General features: G+C 53.7%; 11 protein-coding genes across 11 annotated transcripts; 5 read left to right on the top strand and 6 right to left on the bottom strand.

Moving 5' to 3' along the window:
* Positions 1-1488: 1488 nt before the first annotated feature.
* CPAR01_02722 (ribosomal L29 protein) lies at positions 1489-2017 on the bottom strand (the record flags this gene model as incomplete). The annotated part of the gene is made up of 2 exons (XM_060487009.1): positions 1489-1765; positions 1869-2017. The coding sequence occupies 2 exons, from the start codon at positions 2015-2017 to the stop codon at positions 1489-1491; spliced, it is 426 nt and encodes a 141-aa protein (XP_060354337.1).
* A 101-nt stretch (positions 2018-2118) lies between these two features.
* CPAR01_02721 (uncharacterized protein) lies at positions 2119-2322 on the bottom strand (the record flags this gene model as incomplete). Its single annotated transcript, XM_060487008.1, has 2 exons — positions 2119-2167; positions 2219-2322. Coding segments are annotated over 2 exons (153 nt in total), but the record flags the coding sequence as incomplete, so codon positions are not given.
* Positions 2323-3031: 709 nt separating this feature from the next.
* CPAR01_02720 (vesicle transport V-SNARE protein) lies at positions 3032-3866 on the top strand (the record flags this gene model as incomplete). Its single annotated transcript, XM_060487007.1, has 2 exons — positions 3032-3335; positions 3406-3866. The coding sequence occupies 2 exons, from the start codon at positions 3032-3034 to the stop codon at positions 3864-3866; spliced, it is 765 nt and encodes a 254-aa protein (XP_060354335.1).
* Positions 3867-4146: 280 nt separating this feature from the next.
* Positions 4147-5275, bottom strand: CPAR01_02719 (ATP10 protein; the record flags this gene model as incomplete). The annotated part of the gene is made up of 2 exons (XM_060487006.1): positions 4147-4819; positions 4896-5275. The coding sequence occupies 2 exons, from the start codon at positions 5273-5275 to the stop codon at positions 4147-4149; spliced, it is 1053 nt and encodes a 350-aa protein (XP_060354334.1).
* Positions 5276-5808: 533 nt separating this feature from the next.
* On the top strand, positions 5809-7409 carry CPAR01_02718 (2-oxoacid dehydrogenase acyltransferase; the record flags this gene model as incomplete). The annotated part of the gene is made up of 2 exons (XM_060487005.1): positions 5809-5977; positions 6028-7409. The coding sequence occupies 2 exons, from the start codon at positions 5809-5811 to the stop codon at positions 7407-7409; spliced, it is 1551 nt and encodes a 516-aa protein (XP_060354333.1).
* A 1444-nt stretch (positions 7410-8853) lies between these two features.
* Positions 8854-9631, bottom strand: CPAR01_02717 (thermoresistant glucokinase family carbohydrate kinase; the record flags this gene model as incomplete). Its single annotated transcript, XM_060487004.1, has 2 exons — positions 8854-9297; positions 9356-9631. The coding sequence occupies 2 exons, from the start codon at positions 9629-9631 to the stop codon at positions 8854-8856; spliced, it is 720 nt and encodes a 239-aa protein (XP_060354332.1).
* A 4120-nt stretch (positions 9632-13751) lies between these two features.
* On the top strand, positions 13752-14374 carry CPAR01_02716 (uncharacterized protein; the record flags this gene model as incomplete). Its single annotated transcript, XM_060487003.1, has 2 exons — positions 13752-13922; positions 14075-14374. 2 exons carry the CDS (start codon positions 13752-13754, stop codon positions 14372-14374), a joined length of 471 nt encoding a protein of 156 aa, XP_060354331.1.
* A 1896-nt stretch (positions 14375-16270) lies between these two features.
* On the top strand, positions 16271-18657 carry CPAR01_02715 (peptidase family M49; the record flags this gene model as incomplete). The annotated part of the gene is made up of 5 exons (XM_060487002.1): positions 16271-16395; positions 16447-17907; positions 17960-18167; positions 18212-18323; positions 18389-18657. The coding sequence occupies 5 exons, from the start codon at positions 16271-16273 to the stop codon at positions 18655-18657; spliced, it is 2175 nt and encodes a 724-aa protein (XP_060354330.1).
* A 690-nt stretch (positions 18658-19347) lies between these two features.
* On the bottom strand, positions 19348-20446 carry CPAR01_02714 (ribosomal protein L6e; the record flags this gene model as incomplete). The annotated part of the gene is made up of 3 exons (XM_060487001.1): positions 19348-19500; positions 19583-19918; positions 20327-20446. 3 exons carry the CDS (start codon positions 20444-20446, stop codon positions 19348-19350), a joined length of 609 nt encoding a protein of 202 aa, XP_060354329.1.
* An 830-nt stretch (positions 20447-21276) lies between these two features.
* CPAR01_02713 (ATPase) lies at positions 21277-23634 on the top strand (the record flags this gene model as incomplete). Its single annotated transcript, XM_060487000.1, has 1 exon — positions 21277-23634. One exon carries the CDS (start codon positions 21277-21279, stop codon positions 23632-23634), a length of 2358 nt encoding a protein of 785 aa, XP_060354328.1.
* A 1195-nt stretch (positions 23635-24829) lies between these two features.
* Positions 24830-25646, bottom strand: CPAR01_02712 (ADP-ribosylation factor; the record flags this gene model as incomplete). Its single annotated transcript, XM_060486999.1, has 4 exons — positions 24830-24922; positions 24978-25043; positions 25134-25378; positions 25499-25646. The coding sequence occupies 4 exons, from the start codon at positions 25644-25646 to the stop codon at positions 24830-24832; spliced, it is 552 nt and encodes a 183-aa protein (XP_060354327.1).
* Positions 25647-25928: the final 282 nt, after the last annotated feature.

Below are 25928 nucleotides of genomic sequence, written 5' to 3'. Positions count from 1 at the left end.
CACATTTGACAAGAACTTGAGACGGCCCTCGAAACGTGCCTCCGTTATTCCTCACCACGGCATTAAGTATCTTATTTCATGGCATTGCACGTTGTATGGAGCCAAGCCTCGGGATATCATGTTGCTACTTCCTTTTTCTAGGCACGAGAAGATGGTCGTACTTGTGTTGGCGGGATGCCCCCTCCCACGCAACTTGCCCCATCCCGAGATCGATTCTTCTTATTGTCCGCACAGGGTTTCACATGGAGATGGAGGTCTGGGAAGAGAAAATGGGGTAAGCTGCAGGAAACTACAGGAGCTGCAGCAGCGTTTGTCTGGCTTTAATCTGGTCTACTAAGAACAAGCGTGCTGCGCTGAATAAAATTGTTCCAGTAGTAGTCGCCACTAAGAAGACTCTAGACGATATCGCCATCGGCGAGAAGGAAGTAGAGGTGTGCCTGTGGTGACGGGGACGGCACGACCACTCATCACCGACTAATGTCATATCATCGCGTGGAAGTGTTCATCTTCTGAACAGAATCATGGTTCCATGAGGTAATGTGCCTTGGTGTTCTTTGCTGTAGTTTGCGAATGAAATCGTGAGCTTCAGAGGCCAGTCTCGAGGGCGATGAAGTGTGGCGGAGGCTCTCGGATTGGCGCTTGTCATCTACCTACCACGTCGATATTCCGCGATAGAGACGCCAATCTCGTAAGGTAGACATGTGCCCAGATATTAAGCAGTTAAATGGGGGAGGAGGGCAGTAACACAACTTGAAATCAAGTCTAAGGCGTCGACATAAAAAATGGACATAGGCCATAGACAGTAGACATGGACGAATGAGAGGGGACTACAAGCTTGAGCATGGACATCGTCTGGCCTGTGTCTGCTTACTTCTCTTAAGCAATGGTAATCATCACACGTCATATATCATTGTATAGGGACTCCATCACATTTGAAGAAGAAAAAAGGAGCAAACTTTTGAAGTCGGGACATCTTTGGGCCCCATCATTTTGGCAGCTCTATGCTACCTCACACCACACACACCCGAGGGAATCCTCTCCCTCCCACCACGCAAGAAAGGAGGGGTGGGAAAGAACAAGAGAGGGGGATTCTTGTGAAGCCCATCCTTTTTCGTTTTTCGCTTGACCAATGTTTTGACCCGTCTTGAGAGAAATCCATTTCGTGTTTTGCAGCACTGGGGGGAGAAATGATAAAAGTGCAAATAAACCCTTAATTTCCCTCCGTGACCATGCAATGCATCATCGAGTAATTCGGGATCCCCGTGTGCCAAAAACGTGTTACGCCTCCGTAACCATTTTCATTGTTCCTCATCCCCAGATCTAACCCAGCAGCGGTCGGTCTAAATTTAAGCAGACTGTATGAAGAAGTCAGTTTCAATGTTTCCTAAGGATGCCATTCGTGATCTCGGCCAGGGAACATGAGAAGTAGCGCTCAACGGAGTGTCGAAGATCGTCCCCTCATGATGCGGCCTTCGTCAATCGCTCCTCTCATGGCTCCCTAGCCTCCATTCGAATGGCAGATATTCCGACTCTACTGACCTTGACGGCGAACTTGCGCTGGGGGAAGTGGGTGGTGCGCTTCTTGGCCTTGTCGGTGACAGCGCTGGCCTCCTTCTCGGACAATCTCCGGCGGATGGCACGGGTCTGCTTCGCGCGGAGGTCGAGGGGAGCGTACTTCTTGTTCTTGTAGAACAGGCGGAGCTGGGCGCGTTGCTTGGAGTTGATGACGGTAAGGACGCGAGCGATCGACTTGCGGATGTCGTGGCTGTAGAGCGGAAATTTTCACCGGTCAGTCCTCTTGGTTCCTCTTTTTTCGATCGACGATTCCTCCAATCAACTCGGATCAGGACAGGGGGGATCAAACGCACATCTTGTTCAGCTTGCTGCCGGAAGAGGCGATCTTCTGGATACGGAGCTGACCGAGCTCGGTCTTGAGCTCACCAAGTTGCTTGGTCAAATCATCCTTGTTCTTGCTCCAAAGGGCGACGGCCTTGACCTTTCCGGACGACTGGGACATGATGAATTCTCGTCAGCGAAACGGGTTCTCTTTTCTCCTATGCGGCTCCTTGCAAGCAGATCCTGCCGCCTCTGGTGTTCGCTTTTTTCGTCGGGCAGGGGCTAATTCGGGCGCGGGGTGTCGAGGATTCGGCGGGAAAGTTGCGTCGGGCTATTCGAGGATCGCCAATTCCATCAGGGAGAGCAAAAGGGGTTCACTCACCATCTTGACTGATATGGGGGGTGGCGCTGGATATCTGGGTTAGTATCGACACGTCGTGAGAGAGGCTGAGGTGATCGATCGTAAATTTGAAAGTTTGGCAAAAAGCTGTTGCCCTAGTTTGTGCGCAAAAATTCGGGACCCGGCGCGGGGCCTGCTGTGATTGGGTGCATGTGGGCCTTGGGGTTTCGAAGTCGCTGGTCATGAACTGCGCCACAGCGACTCTAGCCACAGTCTGTCACCGGGGCTGGGCGTTCTCAAGCCAAAGCAGCTCGACTGAGCAAGATGTCAATGGCATCGACATGTAGTTGTAACACTGTGTCTCGAATCTTTGGAAACATCTAGGGAAGCTGGCGATATTGCACAAATGTTTCGAAGTTGATCAATTAGCCCTTTTGCCTTTGGGCATAAAGATATCATAGGCTTAATTCCCGTTTCATGCCATTTGTCCCTCGTCAGAAGACTTTTTGCCAACAAGTATTTAATGAGGCAAACAGAATGCCCGAGTAACAATACCTTCTACACACGAGTTTTTTCATGGCGTTCTAGCACATCATGAGCAAATCCTTGATGCTCCAGACTTTAATGCGACTCTACCCGTACCTGCAGTTCTCGTGCAACACTTCCGGCACTTACATAATCATTAAATGTGCACGGTCCATGTGACGCCGAGCTCCTCCCCTGCTGCGTCTGGTCCCTGCCGACAGTCCCAGACACGCGGACATGCCAGAGTCCATCGAAAGACAACATCTCGACATCAAAGGTCTACCAACGTACAGCAACCACCAAGCCATACACAATTAGCATCGAGGCGCTATGGCTGCAGCTACAGGAAACACCGGCTGGGCCCAGCTGCGGCAACAGGCAAGAAGTCTAGAAACACAGGTACGATATTCCTCCGCTCAGAACGTCATCCAGGCTTCCCTGACATCCGGCCTCCACAGACAGAGACGCTATTCCACACCTACTCTCAGTTCTCGACGGTATCCGACATCCCGGCAAAGCCCACAGAAGAAGAAAGGACCACAGAAGCGAAGCTCCAAGATCTCCTCGAAAAAGTACGCTCAAGCCCTCGTTCGACAGACCTCGGCTCTCACCCCCTTCGCTGCCTTGAACGCCCGTACTAACATGGCCGCCAAACCATCAGCGCGAGAACGTCATTTCACAATTATCCCGCCTCCTCGATTCAGAAGCTGCTCTCACCTCATCCGCTCTGAAACAGAACAACCTGGCTCTCCTTCGTGAGAAGCTCGCCGAGCATAAGCGCGATCTCGTGCGCCTGCGCAAAACCATTTCCGAGGCTCGCGATCGCGCCCACCTTCTTACGAACGTTCGCTCCGACATCGACGAATACCGTGCCAATAACCCCGAAAACGCCGAGGCCGAGTACATGCTTGCTGAGCGCAGCCGCATCGATAATAGTCACAACATGGCTGATAGCGTCTTGTCTCAGGCATACGCTGTCCAGGACAGCTTCAATATCCAGCGCGAGACACTCGCCAGCATCAACCGTCGTATCACCATGGCTGCCAGCCAGGTACCGGGGTTGAACAGTCTAATTAGTCGTATCTCAGCTAAGAAGCGCCGGGACGGCATCATAATGGGCGCATTCATTGCGTTTTGCTTCCTGATGTTCTGGTGGTTCTTGTAATAAGCGGAGGCCCGGCATGGCTGAAATGACGTTCCTCGTGTGTTTGTTATGTGTTCAACAAAGCCGTTACGACTAGGGAATTATTGGCATAAGGGAAATGCGGAGGCGTTATTGGGATTGTTTTTGAACTTTTTTTTCATCGGATAGGGGGTATCTTTGGTGCATATTGTACACTATAAGAACACGAATATCTGTAAGCCAAAGCCAGGTTACACGAGCCTGACTGCTATACGAGGTTGGCTTTTCTGAGCCACCTGAGGAAAAGTTTTCGTCCTCTTTATCAGGATACTTCCTTCTTTCCCTTCGCTGCGTCCTTGACCTGGGCAGCCTCAAGTGCTGCCTTTTCGTTCTTATTCCACTCGTGGAGGACTAGCTTCATGCCCTTCACCAAGCTCTCCCTCTCATCGGGGTGACTAGGGCCACTGGCAGCCCATCTTATCCTACACAGGTTGTCCACCAGATAAACATAGCCTACTTTGCTGTTGAGGTATCCAATAGACTCGCTAATCTCGTTTGTGATGCCGCGGGGTACCAAGAAGTACTTTCCCCAATTGTGCTCGGGGATTTGTTTGCGCAGGTTGCCCATGAACATCTTTACGATCCACGCCTTGAACTTGTTGTCCTCAATGTTGAGCTGGAGGACCTGCGTCTTGCGGGGCGTCTTGGCCAGGAGCTCATGCAGCTCCGGATTGGCCTCGGGGGAGATGAAGGTCTTTGCCTGGTCGTCGGCCCACTGGCTGCTGTAAACGGCGACGACGGAGACCTTGCCGAGCAGCGTCCGCGTCGTGTCGCGGGGGTTATTTGCGTTCTTTGCAAGGGTGTCGCCAACGAAGTTGGGGAAGAAGAGGGACATGTCGGCCTTGAAGGGTAGAGGGGGCGCGATGAAGGATTTGCCCTCGTGGAACTGCATGTTGCGCCAGTCGCGGAAGTAGGGGCGCGCCATCTTTTCCTTACTACACAAGGAAGGACATACCAATCAGCCATACGGTCTTGAGTGTTTCTTTGAGGCATTATCACTGGGGAACTCACAGCTCTTTACGACGCACGAGATGCTTGTCGTAGTCGACAAAGTCATCCCTCCGTTCTTTCAGCGACCTCCTATCCACGCCAGAGTTGTCCTCTGGGTGAGGCGGGTGCGCCATGCCGATAGGGCGCGGCAGAGGCTGCGGCGTAAAGTTGGTGATCTTCTTGCCGTATGCTCTCGGGGCATGAATGGCAGATCCGGGAAGGTCGGGCTTCGGAGCCTCTACGGGGGCGGCGCCGGGCGCCGGGGTCGGGAGCTTGTCGGCCAGGTAAGGTCGGGAGGTGCTCAGGTGCCGTCGCCATGCGCAGACTGTGCAAGAGACCATCGTCCTTCTAGAGGCCCCCATGGACAGGGCCATTGTCCGTAACGGTGTGATTGGAACCATTGCGCCTGGTTGTTTTGGTGTAGTTGGCTTCGACTTTCAAATTCTGTCGAGGTCTGGTCCATCCATGCCTTGTTGAACATCAAAAAATTCGCGCCACATTACTCCGGCTTCCCTGTCGTACGAAGCTGGCGCCACAAGGTCTTCAGCCACAATTGGACAAAAGCCCAAGGCCCTTGAGCCGCGAGCGATAACAGAGTGGATTAGCGACGCTTCAATGCGGAGACGAGGGGGAAAGAGCCAAGCGCACTGAACCAACGCAGCGGGTCTCGGGCCACCCTGCAGCTTCCCCGAGGGGCATTTCACATTGTGTCATGGGGGACTCAATCGACCTTCACTGGCCGAACACCGTGAATAGCCGAGTGTTTGGGGGAAAGGACAATGCCGTCGCCGAGCGGTTCAATCCTCCTGCAAGTGCGTTCGCACATTCCTTGGGGAGTGCCTTCCCTTTTTCTCATCTCTCTTTTAGAAAGAACAAAAATTAGAAGTTGGGAATTGGTTTCTTATCCTTTTAAATTTTCAAAAAATAAACCAAAATGTTTCTTCAAAGAGGATCGCGCGCCGTCCGGACGCAATGGCACGTCTCCAAGAGCATGGCTCGCCTGGCCGCGGCAAGAGCTGCTGGCGTCTACCCCTCCAGACAGTTCCACGGCACACGGCATCTGCGGGTTGTGAAGCCTGTCTTGCTGGCAGATATTGGCGAAGGTTAGAAGTACCCAGTTCTACCTCTTGTTTCACAGACACATGTCTAACAGTCCCGATTTACACAGGCATCGTGGAGTGCGAAATCATACAATGGTTCGTCGAGCCCGGCGCCCGAGTCGAAGAATTCTCCCCTCTGTGTGAGGTCCAGAGCGACAAGGCGTCTGTGGAGATCACCAGCCGATTCTCAGGCGTTGTACAGAAGTTGCACTACGATGCCGGTGACATGGCCAAGGTCGGCAAGCCTTTTGTCGACATTGACATACAAGGTGGGGCTAAGAAGGAGGACCTGGATGCGCTGACAGCCCCGACGGAAGCGGCACAGGAGAAGCCCTCACAAAAGACGCCGGAACCTCCTGTACAGCCCAAGTCACAACAGAAAGACAAGACACAGGACCAAAGCAGACAAGAATCGGGGGTGGCATCTCAGGATGCGGCCAGTACTGAGGATGCCCCACGGCCAAAGGGTAGCCATGCCTCGCTTGCTACACCGGCGGTGCGGCATCTGACCAAGAGCCTGAACGTAGACATTGCCGAGATTAACGGCACGGGAAGAGACGGGAGGGTTCTGAAAGAGGACGTACAGAACTTTGTCAAACGCCGCGACGCCGGTGACAGGCCCGCTGGGGCAACGACTCCATCCCCGGCCGCCACGGCCCCGCCTTCCGGCGCCGCACAACTCGAAACCCGGGTCCCGCTCACGAACACCCAACAGCAAATGTTCAAGTCCATGACCCGCTCCCTCGCAATCCCCCACTTCCTCTACGCCGACGAGATCGACTTCTCCAGCCTCGTCCAGCTGCGCACCCGCCTCAACCGCGTCCTCGCGACGTCCCCCGAGGTGGGCGGCGGCGAGGCCGGCGTCGCGAAGCTCTCTTACCTCCCCTTCATCATCAAGGCCGTCTCCATGGCGCTCTACCAATACCCCATCCTGAACGCGCGCGTCGATCTCGACCCTTCCTCCTCGCCGTCGTCAAAGCCGTCCCTCGTCATGCGCAGCCAACACAACATTGGTGTAGCAATGGACACTCCCGCCGGCCTCCTAGTGCCCGTGATCCGCGACGTCGGCTCCCTCAATATCCTCTCCATCGCCTCGGAGCTGACTCGCCTGCAAAAGGCGGCCTTCGCGGGCAAGCTCGCGCCGGCGGACCTCAAGGGCGGGACCATCACCGTCTCCAACATTGGCAACATTGGCGGCACCTACCTCTCGCCCGTCATCGTCGACAAGGAGGTCGCGATCCTCGGCATCGGCCGCATGCGCGCCGTGCCGGCGTTCGAGGGAGAGGACTCGGACAGGGTGGTGAGAAAGCACGTTACCAACTTCAGCTGGAGCGCTGACCACCGCGTGGTGGACGGCGCGACCATGGCCCGGGCCGCGGAGGTGGTGCGGCGGGTTGTGGAGGAGCCCGACGTCATGGTCATGCATCTGAGGTGAGAAGCGTTGCAAAACTTGTTCTGGAAGGAATTTTGGGGGAAAGGGAATAAGCGCGCGTGTGTGTTGTATCTACCTTATGACTCCGGGACCACCCACCACCCCAAGAGAGATGGTGAGAGAGGAAAAGGGAACCCTCAGTAAGGCGCCTTATGGATGACGCCGTTCGGTCGCCGCGTGATGCGGAGCCAGAGGCCGAGGCTTCCATGAAGGTGTGGGTCGGCGGGCGGAGGGTTGGATGACTTACAAGACTCTTGACAATTAGACGTCTAATGATTTGTAGATGTGAGGCGAGGGCGAGCAGGGGTTCTACAGTGGTGGGTGTAACCAACTACCTATCTACTCTGCAAGCACCAATAAGGGGCAAAAATAGCGGGAAAATTTCAAATCAAAGAGTTCAAACGAAAACGAGGATCATCATCAAATCTACAAGATTGGGCTGCTGCCCGACGCACGTCTGTCAAGCATTTAACTGTATCGTGTGCAACCCAACACCAAATAAGACAGTGTACCCAAGTACGTACGACCGTATGCGTTTGCGCGTTGAAGGCCGTGATATTGATACCTTACATCAACCAAGCGCTCCAGGCTGCCCCACAGAGCCAACAACCCCCCAAGGCCGACCCCCCTCTCCTCGGTGTACTTGTAGGCAGGGACATATGTGACGGCCCAGTGACGACGGACGAACGCCTCTCCACATCCTCACCGAGTCGACGCCAGCCAATGCTAAAGAATCCCTGAACGGCAAACGTGAACGATTATGCTCCGTAGCAATGCAAGTGCCTCGATCCGGCAGGTTGCCCACCACTTCAAGTAGTAACAAGGGTTTGCACATGAGTACACCACAGAAGGGGGAGGAAGGAAGGAGGGGCAGATTGGGCACGTTGAGAGGGAAGATGTAGTAAGATGGTAGTAGCAGTCATATTTCGTCAGTTATAATATTGTATAATACTGAACTAAGAGAAGTTGCAAGTGACAGAAAACGCAACAATCTACCCGGCCAAAGCCTGACCATTGAGAATTCTCTGTTTTGCGAACCCCTGCATGGAGTGAGGAAACAAGCGCCAAACCGGCTCAACGTCGCCGTTGTCGCCTCCATGGCCAGCCCATTAAACCTGTCTGGCCTTGATATATCAGGTTGCCATGTGTTGTCCCTCCTCCCTCCCTGTTGCATGATTCCATCCCGCTGATTGGGTTGCGCAAAGGATGCCATTCGTGGCGCAGATCCTCGTGACACCCCTTCATCTCCGTACATTGCATGCAGGCTGACTTGTCAAAGCCAGCAGTTTTGTGAACCAGATCCCAATGCTGACGCCATGAATACCCAAAAGTAAACGCTCACTTCTATGCCCGGAACTCCAATATCCCGTAGGATAACTTGCCAAAAAAGAAGCTGCCAAAAAAAAAAGGACCAATGACAGTGCACCTTCTATAGCCGGTATACAACTCATGCCTCCTCTTCCATTGCGGCCTTGACGTTGGCCAAGGCGTCGCGCTTGACTTCCTCAAGGGAGCGGCTGACGTCGAGGCTGATGACATCGGTCTCATCGGCCATGGGGGCCTCGAGAGACTGGAACTGGCTGCGGACCATGTTGGCGCCCATGTAGTGGTTGGTGGCAGCGCTGCGAGCCGTCACACGCTGGACCAGAACGCTTTCGGAGGCCGACAGGTAGATGAAGTGAATGAGGATCGAGCGATCGTAGTATCCAGCAACGCGGATCACGTCTCTGTACTTGCGCTTCAGAGCCGAGCAAGTGAGAACGACTCCGTCGGAGCCCGCAGCCAGCTGGTGGCGGGACTCTTCGCGCAAGGCAACAAGCCAGTCCCAACGGTCGGCGTCGGTAAGAGGAATGCCATTGGCCATCTTTTCGATATTTGCTTGAGGGTGGAACTTTTCACGCGCGAGTCAGACAGAATTCCGAAATACGAGGTCAGAAAGCACCACTTACACTGTCACCCTCAATGTAGGGCAGCTTCAGAGCTTGAGCGAGGTACTCGGCGACAGTCGTCTTGCCACAGCCAGCGGGACCAGTAACTAGCCAGATGTGGTGATACTTGGTGTCGAGAGATCCGTTTACGTGTGCGCCATTGTTTGCCGTAGTCGGAACCCCAGGAACTCTAGGCTGGGTCTTGGAGGCAACGGCTTGTTGTACGCCGTTGGTAAGTCCCGAAGGAGACTTGGGAGTTTGTCCACTGACAGGCATCGGGGAGTCGTAGGAAAGCATTGTTTTGTGAGATATCGTGAAGAGGAACGGGTCACGGATAGGCTGTTTCGAGGGGAGCGGGTTTATGGGGCTGTTGCGTTGTCTGGAGGAGACAGGTTGAGGCGTGTAGGTAGCAGCTCAGGTCTTTGACACGATCTAGGAGATAGTTATGGGATGTTGAAGAATTCAACAGATGACGTGTAGTATTATATGTAGGTTAATTCTTGTGAGGGTGACAAAAAGATCAGAGACAAGTCAAGGAAACGGCGATCGGAGTGTAAGTGTAGGGCGTTCCTGTCTTATAAGTGACACGGACGAGACTTCTCTGGGTCTGGGGGATCGATGAGGTAAAAAATTCCAACCGGGACTCAAGGGGTGCCCTGACGGCAACTAAAACGCCCTGGGGGGAGCGCACAGCAGGTTCCAGTACCTGGACTTCAGCGGACTTCTCTCGGGCCAGGGGTAGAGAGGGACCAGGGGGGTGTCACTGACCCGGATCCCAAAGAGCGGCGTCCCCTAGTCGTCATGGTGGCCAATCAAGGTGTTGCATACCCCAGCGGGGAGAAATCCGTTACTCCACAAAGCACTGGGGGAGGGTGGTCAAGCCCATATCCGTGGGGGTGCGCTCAGAGATGACTGTGTGCTTGCGTCTGATGTCCTTGACTGCTGTCTCCATGTACGGATACGTTCGCCTTGTACTTTTTCTCCGCGGGATCCAAATGCCAAGGAGGTCGCATCTGGGGCAGACGTGGGACGAATGGAACAAGATCAGAGTTGCGCCTGATGGAGGGCAAATCGTTGGACGAAACGAATCCGTTGTTGAGTTACAATATCCGGCTGTTGGAGCATGAGATGTTGCGACGGGTAACTGCATTCAGGTGTCTAGGTTTTGAGACTGAGCACCTAGCAATGGCGCGCAATCGACTATTGGGATCATCTTTGGTAGCTGCGGTACGGCAACTAGGTAAGGTGGTAGACGTGCTCAGGCCGGCCCTCCAAGATTGTCCACTAGGCTGTCATGTACTATAGCCAGAATAAGTCTGATGGCCTTCGGAACATCCTATGTCTGTACCGTGATGGCGGAAGGGTGAGGGAGACCAACAACGGCAACCATCGAGAGCCGAATAAAGGTATTTCGCATCTATATTCGGTTCGCGATCGAATCCCCTGTGTGTTTCTAGTGTATTCGTACCACTCCCCCAAGGTGGTGTACCAGTCTGCGGTGCGCGGTGCGGTGCGATGCGGTACGCTGCGTCGTGTGCATACGGCATCTCAACGAGACCAGGATGAGAGTGTCAGGCGTCCCAGGAAAAGTGATTGTCCAGGGCAAACGCCGATACCTAAAACAATTGTGCTGAGTGTTAGCACATTGGCACAGAGCAGGGTGTGGCATTACGCAGTAGGTGTACGTAGTGCTGGGAAAAGGCAAAGCCGGCGGCGATGACAGGACTTGTGTCGCGGGTCCCGGGGAGGGCGGAGGACGGGGCTCGGTCAAGGAAGATGGAAGACTCCAGTTGGTCAGAGACAGAGGAGATGACGATGCTGAGGATGAAAAGGGTTCGAGAGACCTGAATGGCGGGGGCAGAGAAGGGGGAAAGTGATGAGCGCGGTCGGGCAGGGTGGACGAGGGGGTGCCATGGGCGAGGTGTGGACTGTGGAGGAAGCAGCGTGGGGGGACACACTTTTTCTAGAACATGGCACTAGGGAATAATTACCTGAATCGGGCAGGGGCCAGGGAATCGAGCGAGGTCACTCGACACGCAAAAAAAGACGGAAAATAGAAAGAAAGGGGGAAAAACTTATTAGGCCCTCGACCAAATTTCCAGCCTCGGTGGGGGGAAAGTGTCCGATGATGGGCAGCAAACAGCAAGCTTTGACCTGAGGTGAATATGAGGTGACCTTTTGCTCAAGTAAACGCAACTGAAGATACCTCACATCTTCTCTGCTTCTGAAGTCGGAAGACCCTATTTGGTCAGTGGGGGTCGGTTCGGTGAGTAAGGTAAAACACCTGCACAGTACCTTAGGTCATGTTGAGAAAATCCGCACACCTACCTACGGTAATTGGGATCGGTAGCTCGGAACACCTTTCATCTAGTAGCCAAATACCTTAATCATTAATGACCTGTGGACACCTGCATGCTTGCTTGTAACTCCGTGTTGTTCCTGTGGAACAAGTGCAGTGACTCGTCCGTTTCTCGCTCGACCAGCCTGGCTAACAGACCTGGTCCCCGTCCGGAACTGGTGATGGACGGGGGAAAGTGCAATAAAGTGCGTTTGGCTCTCGGGCAAGCACCGAGAAGCAAGGATTACATCATACCTGCCTTCTAGGTGTGCAGTGTCTGTGTCTGTACTCTGTCGTGGGGAAAGAGGTAGTTACGGATACTTGGTACGATTGCTCCCGCTCTATGGCTGCTGCCTTCCATTCCATTCTCTTTCCGCATGCACGAGGACGATGTCAATACCTTAGAGGTATCTACTCCATACTCCCCGTACCTACTTTACCAACGAAGAATAGCAGACAGCCAGGCGGGGGAGAGCCGGCTGACACTTTGCGATCCGAGGAAAGTGGCCACCGGGGCTAGCTCCCTCGTCCATTCATATAAACTTGCGAGACGGCAGTACATTCTCCTTGGTCCGTACCGATGCACCTGCATCTTAACTTCCCAGCCGTGCCAGCCCAGTCCACTCTGCCCCCGTCGCCCTAAGGTCCCGTCATCAACCATGGACTATGGGTCATGAGGTGCAGTCTGCATGCTCTGACTCTGGCGTCTGAGGTGCTCTTTCAAGTTTCGGCTCGGCTGGAGTTCCGGGCGGGGCTCATAACGAGCCGGCACCATTGTCACCACATGGCGGCTCGAGTCCTTGGCCCACCCATTGAACTTGGGAAAATGTGGTTTTCGGTTTGGAGTCTGAAAACAGTTCCCCCTCCCTTCATCGCACTGACTACTTTCCAGCCATTCGGATTGCGTCCTATCATCCTGAGACTCTTTTTTCGCGCTCCTCTCTTCCTCCACCATCGGCCCTCTGCCTCTGTCTGCGTCCACTCTTTCTTCCCACACAGCCCACGCTGTCACGCTGTTCAGACTTCAGAGGCTCCAATTCCCTCCGCAAGACTCCGCTAGGCCCTGGTCCTGGTCTTGCTGCAACCAGCCGTGGTGCATTGCCAGTAGTCAGCTCGTGTGCTCGTCTTGTCGTTGCTGTCCCATCCTATTTTGCCCGCTTTCTTTTTCGCTCCTCCAAGTCTCCAAATTTCTCACCACTCTTCGACCGCCTTCTCCAAGCCCAAAGTGGACCGACCACCGCTCCAAGCACTCCCCGCCAGCTTCCCCAACACTGAACCCAACCCAACGGTCAGAGGATGCGACACGCGAGCGGACAAGGATGGGCCCTTTCCAAAAATTCTTTTTCCTTCTTAAAGTCTCGACATACGGACCACACTACGTAAATACGTGCGTATTTTTGTCCACAAGTACCGATACGAATCAGTACCGCGCTCATCGGCACATCGGCCTCTCACCGCTCTCAACATGAGCCAGGTGACTGATATCTCGGTGGAGCATGCAGTCTGTTAAAATTGCGTCGCGACTGCGATAGATGCATCGGGAACGCTTGTCTCCATCGACTATCGGCTCGGCTTTTGACCTCAACTCTGACAAGAAAGCATACTCCGCAGTGATGTGGACGTTGCACCAAATAGGCTCACGCCGTTGCCATCATGTACATATGCTCAATGAACGGGCGGCATCCGTATGGCCCCCGCCCATCTCATCTATTGCGGGGGAATCGATTGCAAGTTTCGTGACACTTTGCTCAAAGTCAAACCCCACAACGCCATGTTTCTTTGACAAGGGATGAGAAAGGTCTCGGCGATTCTTACAGTGGTTTGGGGTCTCTGAACACAGTGAGAAAGTAACCGTGGTTCGATTATCAAGTTGAACATCACATTCATCCGTACCTGTGTCAACCGAGAGGATGAATCACTGGTGTAATGCAACCATTGCCTAGCTTCGTCCTCTTCTAACGGTCATCTCATTGTTACTTGCCATCACAGCAGTATTGTCATCGGGCTCCGGTCATATCCACTCTATAGAAGGCTGCGACACCTCCTCTATTCCTTACCAACCTGTGAGGCAAACTGGCAATGAGCGCGCTCACCGGTCCCGTCATCATCGGCACGCACGATAGAGGCCCATGCAAGACATTGCAGTCCAGGCAGATCGCTCCCAATGAGGGCCTGGACGAGGGCTACATGCAAGGCGCCCAACATTCCGGATTCCACACACCGCAGACACAGACACGGATACTCTCGTTGGTACTGAGGCAACTGCGAGAAGAAGAGTGAAACTCGAATAATACTGCTTGTCCAAGCCACGGCGGCGCGGGGGATGTTCCCCGGTGACCGCCCTCGGTCTGAGCATCCATGTCACCGTCGTTGGTTTCAAGGGCGCTTAAACTGACCTGCAGCACTGCTCGCTCCGAGACGCCAAGGTAAATGGTCCGAACACTCGGAATCCCCGGGATCTCTCTTCACTTCCCCGGTCGAGAACTCGGCGCAACTCGAAGTGGCATGCAGCACCAGTCGGCTCCTCTTCCCGGCCGAGTCGATACACTTCTTCCTTTCTGTGGATCCACACATCCGTCGCACAACAGACGCAACGTGAGCGACATCCTTGCGAATCTCGAGAGAAACGTGGACCGATTTTGGACGGCTGGTTGCACCGCCTGATCAAGATGCTGCCTGTGTGTCTGTCAGTATCGCTCTAAAGACTTGTTCAAACCTCCAGGAAAGCCTACATTAGGTACCTGGTGTACCGGTACCTATGAGGAGCTTCTCGGCCGCAAGCTCTAGGACACGTCAAATGTCGCTATGCTGACGCTGCGTTGCAACTTTGACATTGGTGGCTTAGTTGGCCGAATGCTACGTTCTAGACAAGGGAAACTCGCCCAACTTGTCTACCAGCCTATGCGACAACGACTTCATATTGCGCTTCCTGCAGCAAACCGTCCGGCCGTCGACATTCCTTGCTCCGTCGTGGTTGAGGGATATATATCAAGTGACTTGGTGGCGCGTTCACTTGATTATGCCCTCTCAAAGCCGCTCATGCTACACCCTCAGGCGTCTCGTCTGCACGGCTTGACTGGGAATAATACAGGATGTCAGTGGCGACGCGAAAACATGATGATGAATGTCAGATATGATAGCGAGAACCAGGTTTTGAACGAAGCGCAAGCAACCACCAAGACGTGCGCATTGCAGCTTGCCAATGCTGTCTGCCTGCTCATGCACGAGTAGGTAGCTCACGTGAAGGTATCCATTGGCTCTTGAAGTATGCATAGAACGACAGACTGCAATTGACAGGCACGATCTGCAGATCTTGGACTCAGGTGCAGACTGTAAGCTAGATCCTCTCGGTGAGCAGAACGGTGTACGGGAAGAGTCGGCATCGCTTCGCCAGCGATGAACTGGGGTGTCGGTGGTCTGTCGCCAAGTAGAATGCTTTCACAACAACTAAGAGTCCGTTCTTCCAGCTTATTTTAGTATAAGTTATTCACTCGGACTATTGAGAGAGCCATTCTACTCAGCGATCAATGGTTCGTGTCTCTCGTGACAGGTTCAGCCTGCTGCTTTCATGGACGTTACTCTCAACCATCAGTGCGTTCTTAAAAGCACCAGAACTGTGAAATGCGGGCAAAAGGGGTAGAGCTGTCAAGCAAGCAAACGGCTCATATCATGCGCTTATATCTCTTGGATTCTTGTGTCTCAATGCTAGACGTTTCAGTGTCTCTCAGAAAGTACAAGTCTGTCCTTTCAATCATCCAACCGACAGTTTTGGTGTCGAAGTTGACTTCAAGTTGGTGGTTCGCTCCTTGAGAAGCCCCATGTGGATGGCACTCACATCTTATGAACCAACACTAACCGCGCCCAACCGGGCTCTCTACTAGGTACGAGCAGGCGAGATCCCAGACCTGTGTGATATCAAAGACTAGAACTGAAATCACAGCAAGTCATGTGTCCAGGTATAGTGGAATATACTGGAGGAATATTTCTAATGTTCCCATCGCTTGCCCCTCCTTCTCTATTGGTTGTAGTTTTGTAAATAAATCAGTTGTTTCGTTAACAAAAGTACCAGTATTGCCCCTCATTGTGGCTGAAGCTCCAACGTCGTCGCCTGCCTCCAAGCCTGTTTGGGGAGGTGAATATGTTCCCCATGGCATACGAGATTATTTACAGACTGGGCAATTATTTCCACAGGTCTCGTGGCCAGCAGAAGTGGCTTCCAACATAATGGCCAATCGTCACAGTCAAAAGAAAGTCAAGCCACGGAGCGCCACGATAGAGAAGCTCCTGGCCTGTGCATAGAGAGCCGCTCCCCTGTTCAAATAACGAACCTCCGTCTGCGGCTTGTGTGGCTCTTCCCCGCTGCTGGCGGCGCCTGAACACAGTTGTCGTCTGCTCATCCACTGCACCTGCCTCATCAGTGACCAATGACCAGTGCGGCACCATCTCGACTCCTCATGCGGGTTTCATCCATTTCCGCCCTCCAAAGGCTGACATCTTTGCGAGCTACTTCTTCTTTATTTCACACTTCTCCCAAGACTTTGAGACCTAGAAATCACTTCCCCTTGCTTGCGAAACCCTGCCGGCAGAGATTTTCCACAATGAACGCTCAGGAGCTCAAGCACTACCTGGCTGACGCGCCGCCGAGCGTCGTCCGTTTGGAGATTGAGAAGCACTTTGAACCCCTCACCGACAAGCAGAAGCGCTATGCGCATTTCATCAGCAAGTAAGAACCCCGTCGTGATGCCATGTCATCCTTGGTATTAGCTATGCCAAGCTTTTATGGGGGAGCGGAAGCTAAAGGACATGTTAGAGCCTCGTTTGCGGGAACCCGTATTGTGCTCAGACAACTTTCTCCAGAGTCAGAGCCCATCTACGACTTCATCATTGCCTTACACAAGAGCAGTGGTGGTGACTGGAATAGCCTTGCCAAGAAGGCTGGTGTCGATGAGAGCCAACTGACCCACTTCCTGGAGTATGCTGCCCAATTCTTGGGCAACAATGGCAACTACAAGAGCTTCGGCGATGCCAAGTTCATCCCTAGAGCCGATGAGAAGACTTTCGCGGCCCTTGCTGCTACCTCTCCTGAGGCTGAGCGCTTCTACAAGGCGACCAACGGTGCCATCTTCAGCTCTGACAAACAGGCGCTGATGCACCTCGGATTCCCTGACAAGGGTCACATGACTACCTACTACCCCGATTCGCCTCACATTACCCAGGAGGAGATCGAAGCCGTGTCCGCCTGGATGGAGAAGAAGGGCCTTCTCCCCGAGAACAACCGTCTCCGCAAGACCAAGGAGGGCACTTTCGAAATTCTCATTGCCTCGGCTGTCACGAGCGTTCCCGCTGAAGGCGGTGACATTGGCAAGGAGACTGAGTTCCAGGTGGAGGATGGTCTCCTCAAAGGCAAGACGATCAAGCTGGTATACGGCGACTATGCCGCTGAGATGAAGGCTATTTCCGAGTATATCACAAAGGCGCAGGAGAATAGCGACAACGAGAACCAAGCAAAGATGCACGAGGCATACGCGAAGTCTTTCTCAAGTGGCTCCCTCCTCGCATTCAAGGACAGCCAGAGATTCTGGATCAGAGACAAGGGCCCTATGGTTGAGTCAAACATTGGTTTCATCGAGACCTACAGAGATCCCGCTGGTATTCGCGGCGAGTGGGAAGGCTTTGCATCTGTGGTCAACCTGGAGCGTACCCGCGCCTTTGGCGCTCTCGTCTCCGCTGCGCCCGAACTGATTCCCCTCCTCCCGTGGAGCAAGGATTTCGAGAAGGACAAGTTCTTGTCGCCCGACTTCACATCACTCGAGGTTCTGACCTTTGCCGGATCTGGAATTCCTGCTGGAATTAACATCCCCAACTACGATGACATTAGGCAGACTGAGGGCTTCAAGAACGTTTCTCTCGGCAACGTTCTGAGCGCCAAGGCTCCCAATGAGAAGATCCCTTTCATCTCCGAAGCCGACTTGGAGTTGTACCACAAGTACAGGGACCCTGCTTTTGAGGTGCAGGTTGGCCTTCACGAGTTGACTGGCCACGGCTGCGGCAAGCTTCTTCAGGAGACCTCTCCCGGAACCTACAACTTTGACGAGAAGAACCCTCCCGTCAGCCCCTTGACTGACAAGCCCGTGACCACATGGTACAAGCCCGGACAGACATGGGGATCCGTATTCGGCAGTCTTGCTGCTTCATACGAGGAGTGCCGCGCTGAGCTCGTCGCTATGTACCTTGGGTATGTATCCTGCAACCGGCTGTGTAGAAATACCTGACTAATCTGGGCATAGATGCGAGTTCCCCGTTCTTAAGATCTTCGGCTTCGGCGACGGAAGCACCGACATCAACAACGAGGCTGGCAACGTCCTGTATGCTGCGTACCTCCAGATGGCCCGCGCCGGTCTTGTGTCCCTGGAGATGTGGGATCCCAAGAGCCAAAAGTGGGGCCAAGCGCACTCGCAGGCTCGCTTCTCTATCCTGCAGGTTGGTGACAATGACGTACGCTTATGAATGCCCAAATGCTGACTTATCGCTCTCTGTAGTGCTTTCTCCAGGCTGGCGACGACTTCTGCAAGCTGGAGTACAAGAAGGATGATCTGTCCGACTTGGAGATCAAGCTTGACCGTTCAAAGATTCTGACCACGGGTCGTGAGGGTATGTTATTCCCAATCTCGTGACGCGCACTTTGGGGCACATCAATGCTGACTGACAATTTGCAGCCGTTGGAAAGTATCTTCAGAAGCTTCACGTGTACAAGGCCACCGCCGACGTCGAGAACGGCACCGCCTTCTACAAGGAGATGACCAACGTGGACATGGACTTCTGGGGCACAAAGGCCAGAAACGTCGTCCTGGCCAACAAGCAGCCCCGCAAGGTCTTCGTCCAGGCCAACACCTACCTCGACGAGGCCACCGGCAAGGTCAGCATTAAGCACTACGAGGCGTCTCCGGCAGGTATCATCCAGAGCTGGGTCGATCGTGACTTGTGACTAAGCCCAAAGTCCGAGACGGCTAAACTGTGAGAGGCTGGCTGTGAAGAGAATGAAAGGGGTCCCTGCATCAACCATAATAAACCTTGTAATACCATGCTCCTAAAAGGGGCCAGAACATTCAAAGTTTCGTAGACCATTCGCATAAAGTGAAGCCCAGTGGATGCTGTTTGAACGTTTCCGAGATTTTCGTCAGGCTCCTTACATCAAATCTTGACATCATGCACTTTAGTCATCACGAGTCGAGAAAGTGCAGTGTATGGTTCATGTCAAATATTGTCATTCCCTCGTAAAGGGGGAGGCACGTCGTCGTTGGACCGGATGCGTTATCTTCTTTGTGTGTTGGATTTGTGAAGAACCTCATTACAGACGCCAAATGTGACCGATGCCGTCGACTTCCAAATGCAATTGGCAAAACCAGCCCAGCCCGTGTAGCCATAAGTTCTTCGTCGTCTACAACAACATTCCTCAAACCGTTGCGAACTGGGCGTAAAAAAAATGTGTGGTTCTTCTTTTTTTGATCCCAATTGACTTTGTCCCCTTCCTTTTCCACGGAGTCTCTATGTCCACATCATCCGGAAGCCTTAATTTTTGAAACGACCAGCGACGAAGAGAGCAAACCCCCGAAAAGCCCACACGCCAAACGAAACCTCCCTCTCAACAGCTTTTTTGGTGTAGGAAAAAAACTGTTTACCAGGTCATCTCGTGGGGCTTGTCGCCCTTGCGCAGGCTGAAGGAACTCGCCAGGTAAGAGGCGAGCATGTCGACCTTCTTGATGCTGGCGAGCAGGGCCTTGTCGACGGCCTTCTGGTCGGCGGCACGGCTGCTGTTGATCTCCTTCTTCTGTAGAAACACATGTACTGTCAGTCTCCCGTTCCCATTGTATTCAACCTGGATCTGGGTGTCCCAGAAGATGTAATCGTACCTCAGGCTTCTCTCCCTGCTTGAAGAAAGCGTCCTCGCCAACCTGCTTCTTGGCCTTGTCGGCGGTGAAGTACTTGGGTGCGGAGATCTCCTCAATCTTCTTGGACTCAACGCCGGAGACGTCGACCTTGTAGGATGTGGCGATGACGTAGCGGGAGTTGACGCGGCGGAGAGGAACGCCGTTGATCTTGAAGGGGCCGGTAACGAGAAGGACACCCTGGTCGAGGGTCTTCAGGAGAACGACGCGCTTGCCGCGGAAGCGGCCGGCGAGGAGGATCAGGATGGTACCGGGCTGGAGGGTCTGGCGGGGAGCCCAGGGGCGGACGGCCTTGCGGACCTAGTGACAATCGTCGTCAGTATCGCCGTCGCCAGTTTTCAAGATTTTTTTGTGCGTGTTGCTTGCAATTCGACATTTGTGATAAAGGGGGCCATGTCATTCCGCAGATCACGAGCGTCTTCTTCCTCCATGCCTCCAATTCATTGTGTGCGTTGATCGATTTTGCGATTGGTTGTTGTGCCCGTATTGATGTGTTGTCTCCCTCCTGCAATCTCTTGGCTGTCCCGACTTGGGACTCTTGAAGTTTTGCGTCGTAATTCGAAAAAATTGTTGCGCTCGCTTTGTCGTGTCCTCCCAATTACATCCCAAGCCCGAACTCGTGACCGCTCTCGAAATGACATTTCCCTCCTTCCATCGCACATGCGCAGAATTCCAAGCAGCGCCAGCACGCAGATGTAGTAAACTCACCTTCTTGGCCTCGGGCTCATCGTCGGCGTTGTACCACTTCTGCGCCTTCTGGGAGGGGGCGGGGACGACCCGAGTCGACGAGCCGAACTTCTTGGTCGTGGATTCCGTCTTCGCCGACATGGTTGCTCTCGGTCCTCGTGGAGGGCTGTTGTGGTTAGCGGAGAATGGGGATCGTGAACGAAAAAGAAGGAAGTGGTTGATCTCGTTCGAGAGGCTTTGGTTGTTGGGGTCGGGTCGGCGGGAAATCGATTTCTCAGAAAATGTCTAGCGAGTGTGGGCGGCGGGTGTGGAAGGCAAGCCCTCCGCTAGTCCGGATTAGGCAGGGTGCATGCGGCAGAAACCTCTGCACTCTCTGTAGACGCGGGCGGTAAGCCAGGGCCCCTTCCCATACCGACAATTTCCAACGGGAGATTGTGCGCCCGATTTTCCGGGGCCAGACCCCCAGGGCCCACTGATCGGTCTGCTTCCCAGCTCAGGGCCGGAGTCGGATGTCACTGGGCGTCAACAACTCCGAAGAGGCAGCACGTAACTCCCTCTCTTGCTAATCCCTAGGTGGTGGGTGAGCTGTTGATTACTCGAAAAAATATCAGTATTCAAGAGCTCTCATTCAGGTATTTTCTTGACCCCGTCAAACACAGCCTCTGTCCCATGAATGTAGTTCAACTGAGTAGTCGGAAGACTGCCTACCTATGATGGGCAAAGAGCGCTGGCGGTATTCGCATTTCGTCATGCGCATGGGCCACGTGCTGATAAGATAAAGCTTCGGAACATGCTAGACCTCAGCGAAAGTGCGAGAATGTACTTGTGAAATCTGCCGACTTCGTGACTTGACAACACTAGGGGGTTGCTCAAAGGATATTTGAAGCCGTGTACTTGTCTCTCTTTAGCTTGTTGTACAATTGTCATATTGGAACGACTTTTGTAACACATGGCATTGGCCAGTAGTCACAATGCAAGCCAGAAGACAACTCATCTCATCCGCCCGGCGTATCGTCGGGTCATCGTCACCCAGACCTACACGACTAATCTCAAGAGCCATCATCAACGAATCTGCTGCACTCAGAAGCAGTAGCAGGCTTCTACCAACGATAGCCATAAGGACTTATGCAAATGGAAGACCTCATCCTCCAGGCGGTACACACCGCATGAACATGGGTGGCGAGCCAGAGAAACCGGCACTCGAGCAATTCGGAATCGACCTGACGGCGAAAGCCAAGGAGGGAAAGCTCGACCCTGTCATTGGACGCGACGCTGAAATCCAACGAACTATTCAGATTCTATCACGGCGGACAAAAAATAATCCTGTCGTCATTGGCAAAGCCGGCACCGGCAAGACAGCCATCCTCGAAGGCCTTGCACTGAGAATTGTGCGTGGCGACGTCCCGGAGAGCATCAAGAATAAGCGTGTTATCGCCCTGGACCTAGGCTCGCTGATTGCGGGCGCAAAGTTCAGGGGAGACTTTGAAGAGAGACTGAAAAAGGTCTTGACCGAGGTCCAGCAGGCAGAGGGCGAAGTCATCCTCTTCATCGATGAACTGCACACATTGCTCGGCCTCGGCAAGGCCGAAGGATCGATCGATGCGAGCAACCTGCTGAAGCCAGCACTTGCGCGTGGTGAACTTCAGTGCTGCGGTGCAACTACATTGGAGGAGTACCGCCTTATCGAAAAGGACGTTGCCCTTGCCCGGAGATTCCAGCCTATTATTGTCAACGAACCCACCGTCCAGGACACAGTTAGCATCCTGCGCGGTATCAAAGACAAGTACGAAGTCCACCACGGTGTCCGCATTACCGATGGTGCCTTGGTGGCAGCCGCTACCTACTCTCACCGCTATATCACCGATCGATTCTTGCCCGACAAGGCAATCGACCTGATGGACGAGGCGGCCAGTCATCTCAAGCTCGAGCATGAATCGAAACCTGAAGACATCATGGCCCTCGACCAGAAGATCATGACCATTCAGATTGAACTCGAAAGCTTGCGCAAGGAAAAGGACGTGGCCAGTCAAGAGCGTCGCGACAAGCTGCAGACGGACCTGAAGAAATACGAAGACGACATCGCTGAGCTTATCAAGCGCTGGGAGGCTGAACGTGGCGAGATCGAGGCCGTCAAGAAGACTCAGGAGGAGCTCGACAAGGCCAGAATCGAGCTGGATCAGGCACAGAGAGAAGGAAACTTCGGCCGCGCGTCTGAGTTGAGATACAGCGTCATCCCCGCCCTTGAGCAAAAGATTCCCAAAGATGGCGAAAAGTCAGACGGCAGCCTTATTCACGATGCCGTCACTGCGGATGACATCGCAGCGGTCGTTTCAAAGGTGACGGGCATTCCAATTTCCAAGCTTACCTCTGGCCACATTGAGAAGCTCGTGCACATGGAAGATTCCCTGCGTGAGGCTGTCCGCGGCCAGGACGAGGCAATCAAGGCCGTCTCCAACGCCGTGCGCCTCCAGCGTGCCGGTCTCAGTGGCGAGAATAGGCCGCTGGCGTCCTTCTTCTTCCTGGGACCGACTGGTGTCGGAAAGACGGAGCTCTGCAAGAAGCTCGCGGGCTTCCTCTTCTCTACCGAGTCGGCGGTTGTCCGGTTCGACATGAGCGAATTCCAGGAGAAGCACACCATCTCGCGCCTCATCGGAGCGCCCTCCGGCTACGTAGGCTACGAAGATGCCGGCCAGCTCACCGAGGCTGTTCGCCGCAAGCCTTACGCCGTCCTCCTTTTCGACGAGTTCGAAAAGGCCCACCGCGACATCTCTGCCCTCCTCCTTCAAGTCCTCGACGAGGGCTACCTCACCGACGCCCAGGGGCACAAGGTCGACTTCCGCAACACCATCATCGTGCTTACATCCAACCTCGGCGCAAACATACTCGTCGGCGCGGACCCCATCCACCCGTACAAGGAGACGGCTGACGGCGAGATCGACCCTTCCATCCGCAAGGCTGTTATGGACGTCGTGGCCGCGAACTACCCGCCAGAGTTCCTCAACCGCATCGATTCCTTCATCGTCTTCAAGCGCCTCGCCCTCGCCGCACTTCGGGACATTGTCGACATCCGCCTACGGGAGCTGCAGCAGCGACTCGACGACAAGCGCATCATACTCGACGTTGGCGGCGAGGTGCGAGATTGGCTCGCGGAGCGCGGCTACGACCCCAAGTTCGGCGCAAGACCGCTCAACCGCCTCATCACCAACGAAATTGGCAATGGGCTTGCGGACAAGATCATCCGCGGCGAGTTGCGCTCCGGTGAGACGGCGGTTGTCAGTATCAATGAGGATAATTTGGGCCTGAAAGTTGCGGCTCAGTCAAAGGCGTGAAAAGGGATCATCTAATTACGACATGTACCACTACTTTGTTTTGAGTCATTGTTTAGGCGCACGGAGTACATGTAAGGAAAAGGCTGGATTCCCCTCTCTCGAAAGTGTTTGTCAACTACCATTGTAGCATTGCTGTAACGCCGCATAAGACTGTAAAATCACAGATAGACCGTATTTATTACACGTGCATTCTACTTACGTATTCCACCCCATAACCCACGGACAATATTCGTTCTCGATTCTACTCATCTAGTGAGCCTGTGCACTTATAACCCACCTTTCACGAGTAGCCATTTGTCCTCTTGAGTCGCATCTGCCTACATCCCATCCCTGTGACGTCGAGTACCCACACCCACGCGTCCAAGACAGCATTCCACAAAGGGGCTCTGCGGTAAGACGGCGTTGAAGCGTACGCTTTAAGAGGGGGGGCTAGAATTCTAGGCTGAGGATGCCGCGAGACATTTCCCACAAAGGGGCCTTTCAAGGAATGGAGGGGTTGGGACGGCGGCAGCACCAAAAAAAAAAAAAAGAACGTTATCGCATATCCCGTGGCACCATGAAACTTTGTGAGAAAAAAAGGAAGACAAGTCTATAACGATTCTGTCCCAACTCTCAAGGCTAGAACTACCTGAACCCCCTCCATACCTAACAACAATGACGACAAACTGGAGGAAAGCAGGGCGAACCACCCCTCATAGGGGGACTGACCAGTCATGAAGAAAATCGTTAAGCCCAGGTCTCATCCCTTCCCCTACCGAGAATGGTGGGCAAACCAGACCATCAAAAGAGCAGAAAACACCGTCTTCATGGAATTGTGCGGAGGCGAGAAAGCCAGGGTGTTCATGAGTAGGCTTCTCCGTCACATTTGGACGGAGAAGCGTATAGAGTTGCTGCGTGAGGACTGTACAAATTTCCCAACCCAAGACGCCCCCTTTCTTCCAAAACGAAACTTGTCCTTTTGAGACCAGAATGTGTGTGCTTGCTGCGTCGAGAATGCCAATGGAGTGTGGCTCACGTGATGTCAGGGACCACCATGGGGAGGAGGGGATGGAAGGACGAGGAAATGCGAGAAAATGAGTTATGGACTATTCGATTGCCTTGTGACCGGTAGCTTTGCGAATTACAACCGTACCAGAGGGATGACGTGAAAGAGTAGCAGAAGAGAGGTAGTCCGTTCGGCTTCTCTTCGCGGCATTTACTGGTGACCCGCCTTGCGCAGGGTGGTGGCAAGCCACTCGAGACCCTCGTAGAGACCATCACCGGAGGTAGCGCAAGTGGACTGGATGTACTATTGGGGGGATTAGTATGAGAGTCGTAGTTCGTCATGCTCGGGGAAAACATACCCAGGCGCGTTGTCTCAGGGAGTGAAGGCCAAGCTTGTCTGTGATCTCGGCGGCGTTCATGGCGTTCTGTAGAAGAAAAGGTCAGTCGCATGCTTTGAGTTGATGAAGCCTCAAGGAGCGCCGAAGTAGGGGGGAGGGGGTGGCGGGGTAACATACGGGCAAATCCTGCTTGTTGGCGAAGACCAGGAGAATGGCATCCCGCAGCTCGTCCTCGTTGAGCATGCGCTGGAGCTCCTCACGGGCCTCAACGATACGGTCGCGATCGTTGCTGTCGACGACGAAGATGATACCCTGGGTGTTCTGGAAGTAATGTCTCCACAGAGGACGAATCTTGTCCTGACCACCGACATCCCACACGGTGAACTGGATGTTCTTGTACTCGACGGTCTCGACGTTGAAACCTGAAAGGGCGGAATGTTAGCACGCCATTCGCCTCCTCGATGCATTGACCTATCGACAGCGGGGGCGCGAGATTCGATGATGACAAGAGGCAGAATAGGGTGGTAAGGGGTGGTGCGTACCAATGGTAGGAATGGTCGTGACGATTTCACCGAGCTTGAGCTTGTAGAGAATCGTAGTCTTTCCGGCGGCGTCAAGACCGACCATCAGAATTCTCATCTCCTTCTTTCCCCAAAGCTTGTCGAAGATCTTGGAAAATGCGAGACCCATGGTTGCGGTTCGGGCTGTGATGAACGTCTAAGTGTCGGTTGCGTTGGGTAGGAAGAAGTAATCTGTTGAGGAGCGACAGTGTAAGCAAGCGCGCAATTGATGAATTTAGATTAAATGGCAGTGACGTCGAGAGAAGATGCGGGCGGGATATAAAGCAACGAAGAGAGCACAGTCGGAAAGGACAGATCGTAACGGAGGCGGGCAGGATCGGGTCACTGACCAAAGTCTGCCTGGGCGCTGAGCGAAGGCAAGATGATGCGATGATGAACTGGTCAAGGTTGA

Source organism: Colletotrichum paranaense (assembly GCF_030867605.1).
Source record: "Colletotrichum paranaense strain IMI 384185 chromosome Unknown Scaffold_2.1, whole genome shotgun sequence".
Taxonomy (NCBI): Eukaryota; Fungi; Ascomycota; class Sordariomycetes; order Glomerellales; family Glomerellaceae; genus Colletotrichum; species Colletotrichum paranaense.
This window is presented reverse-complemented; position numbering and strand designations above follow the sequence as displayed.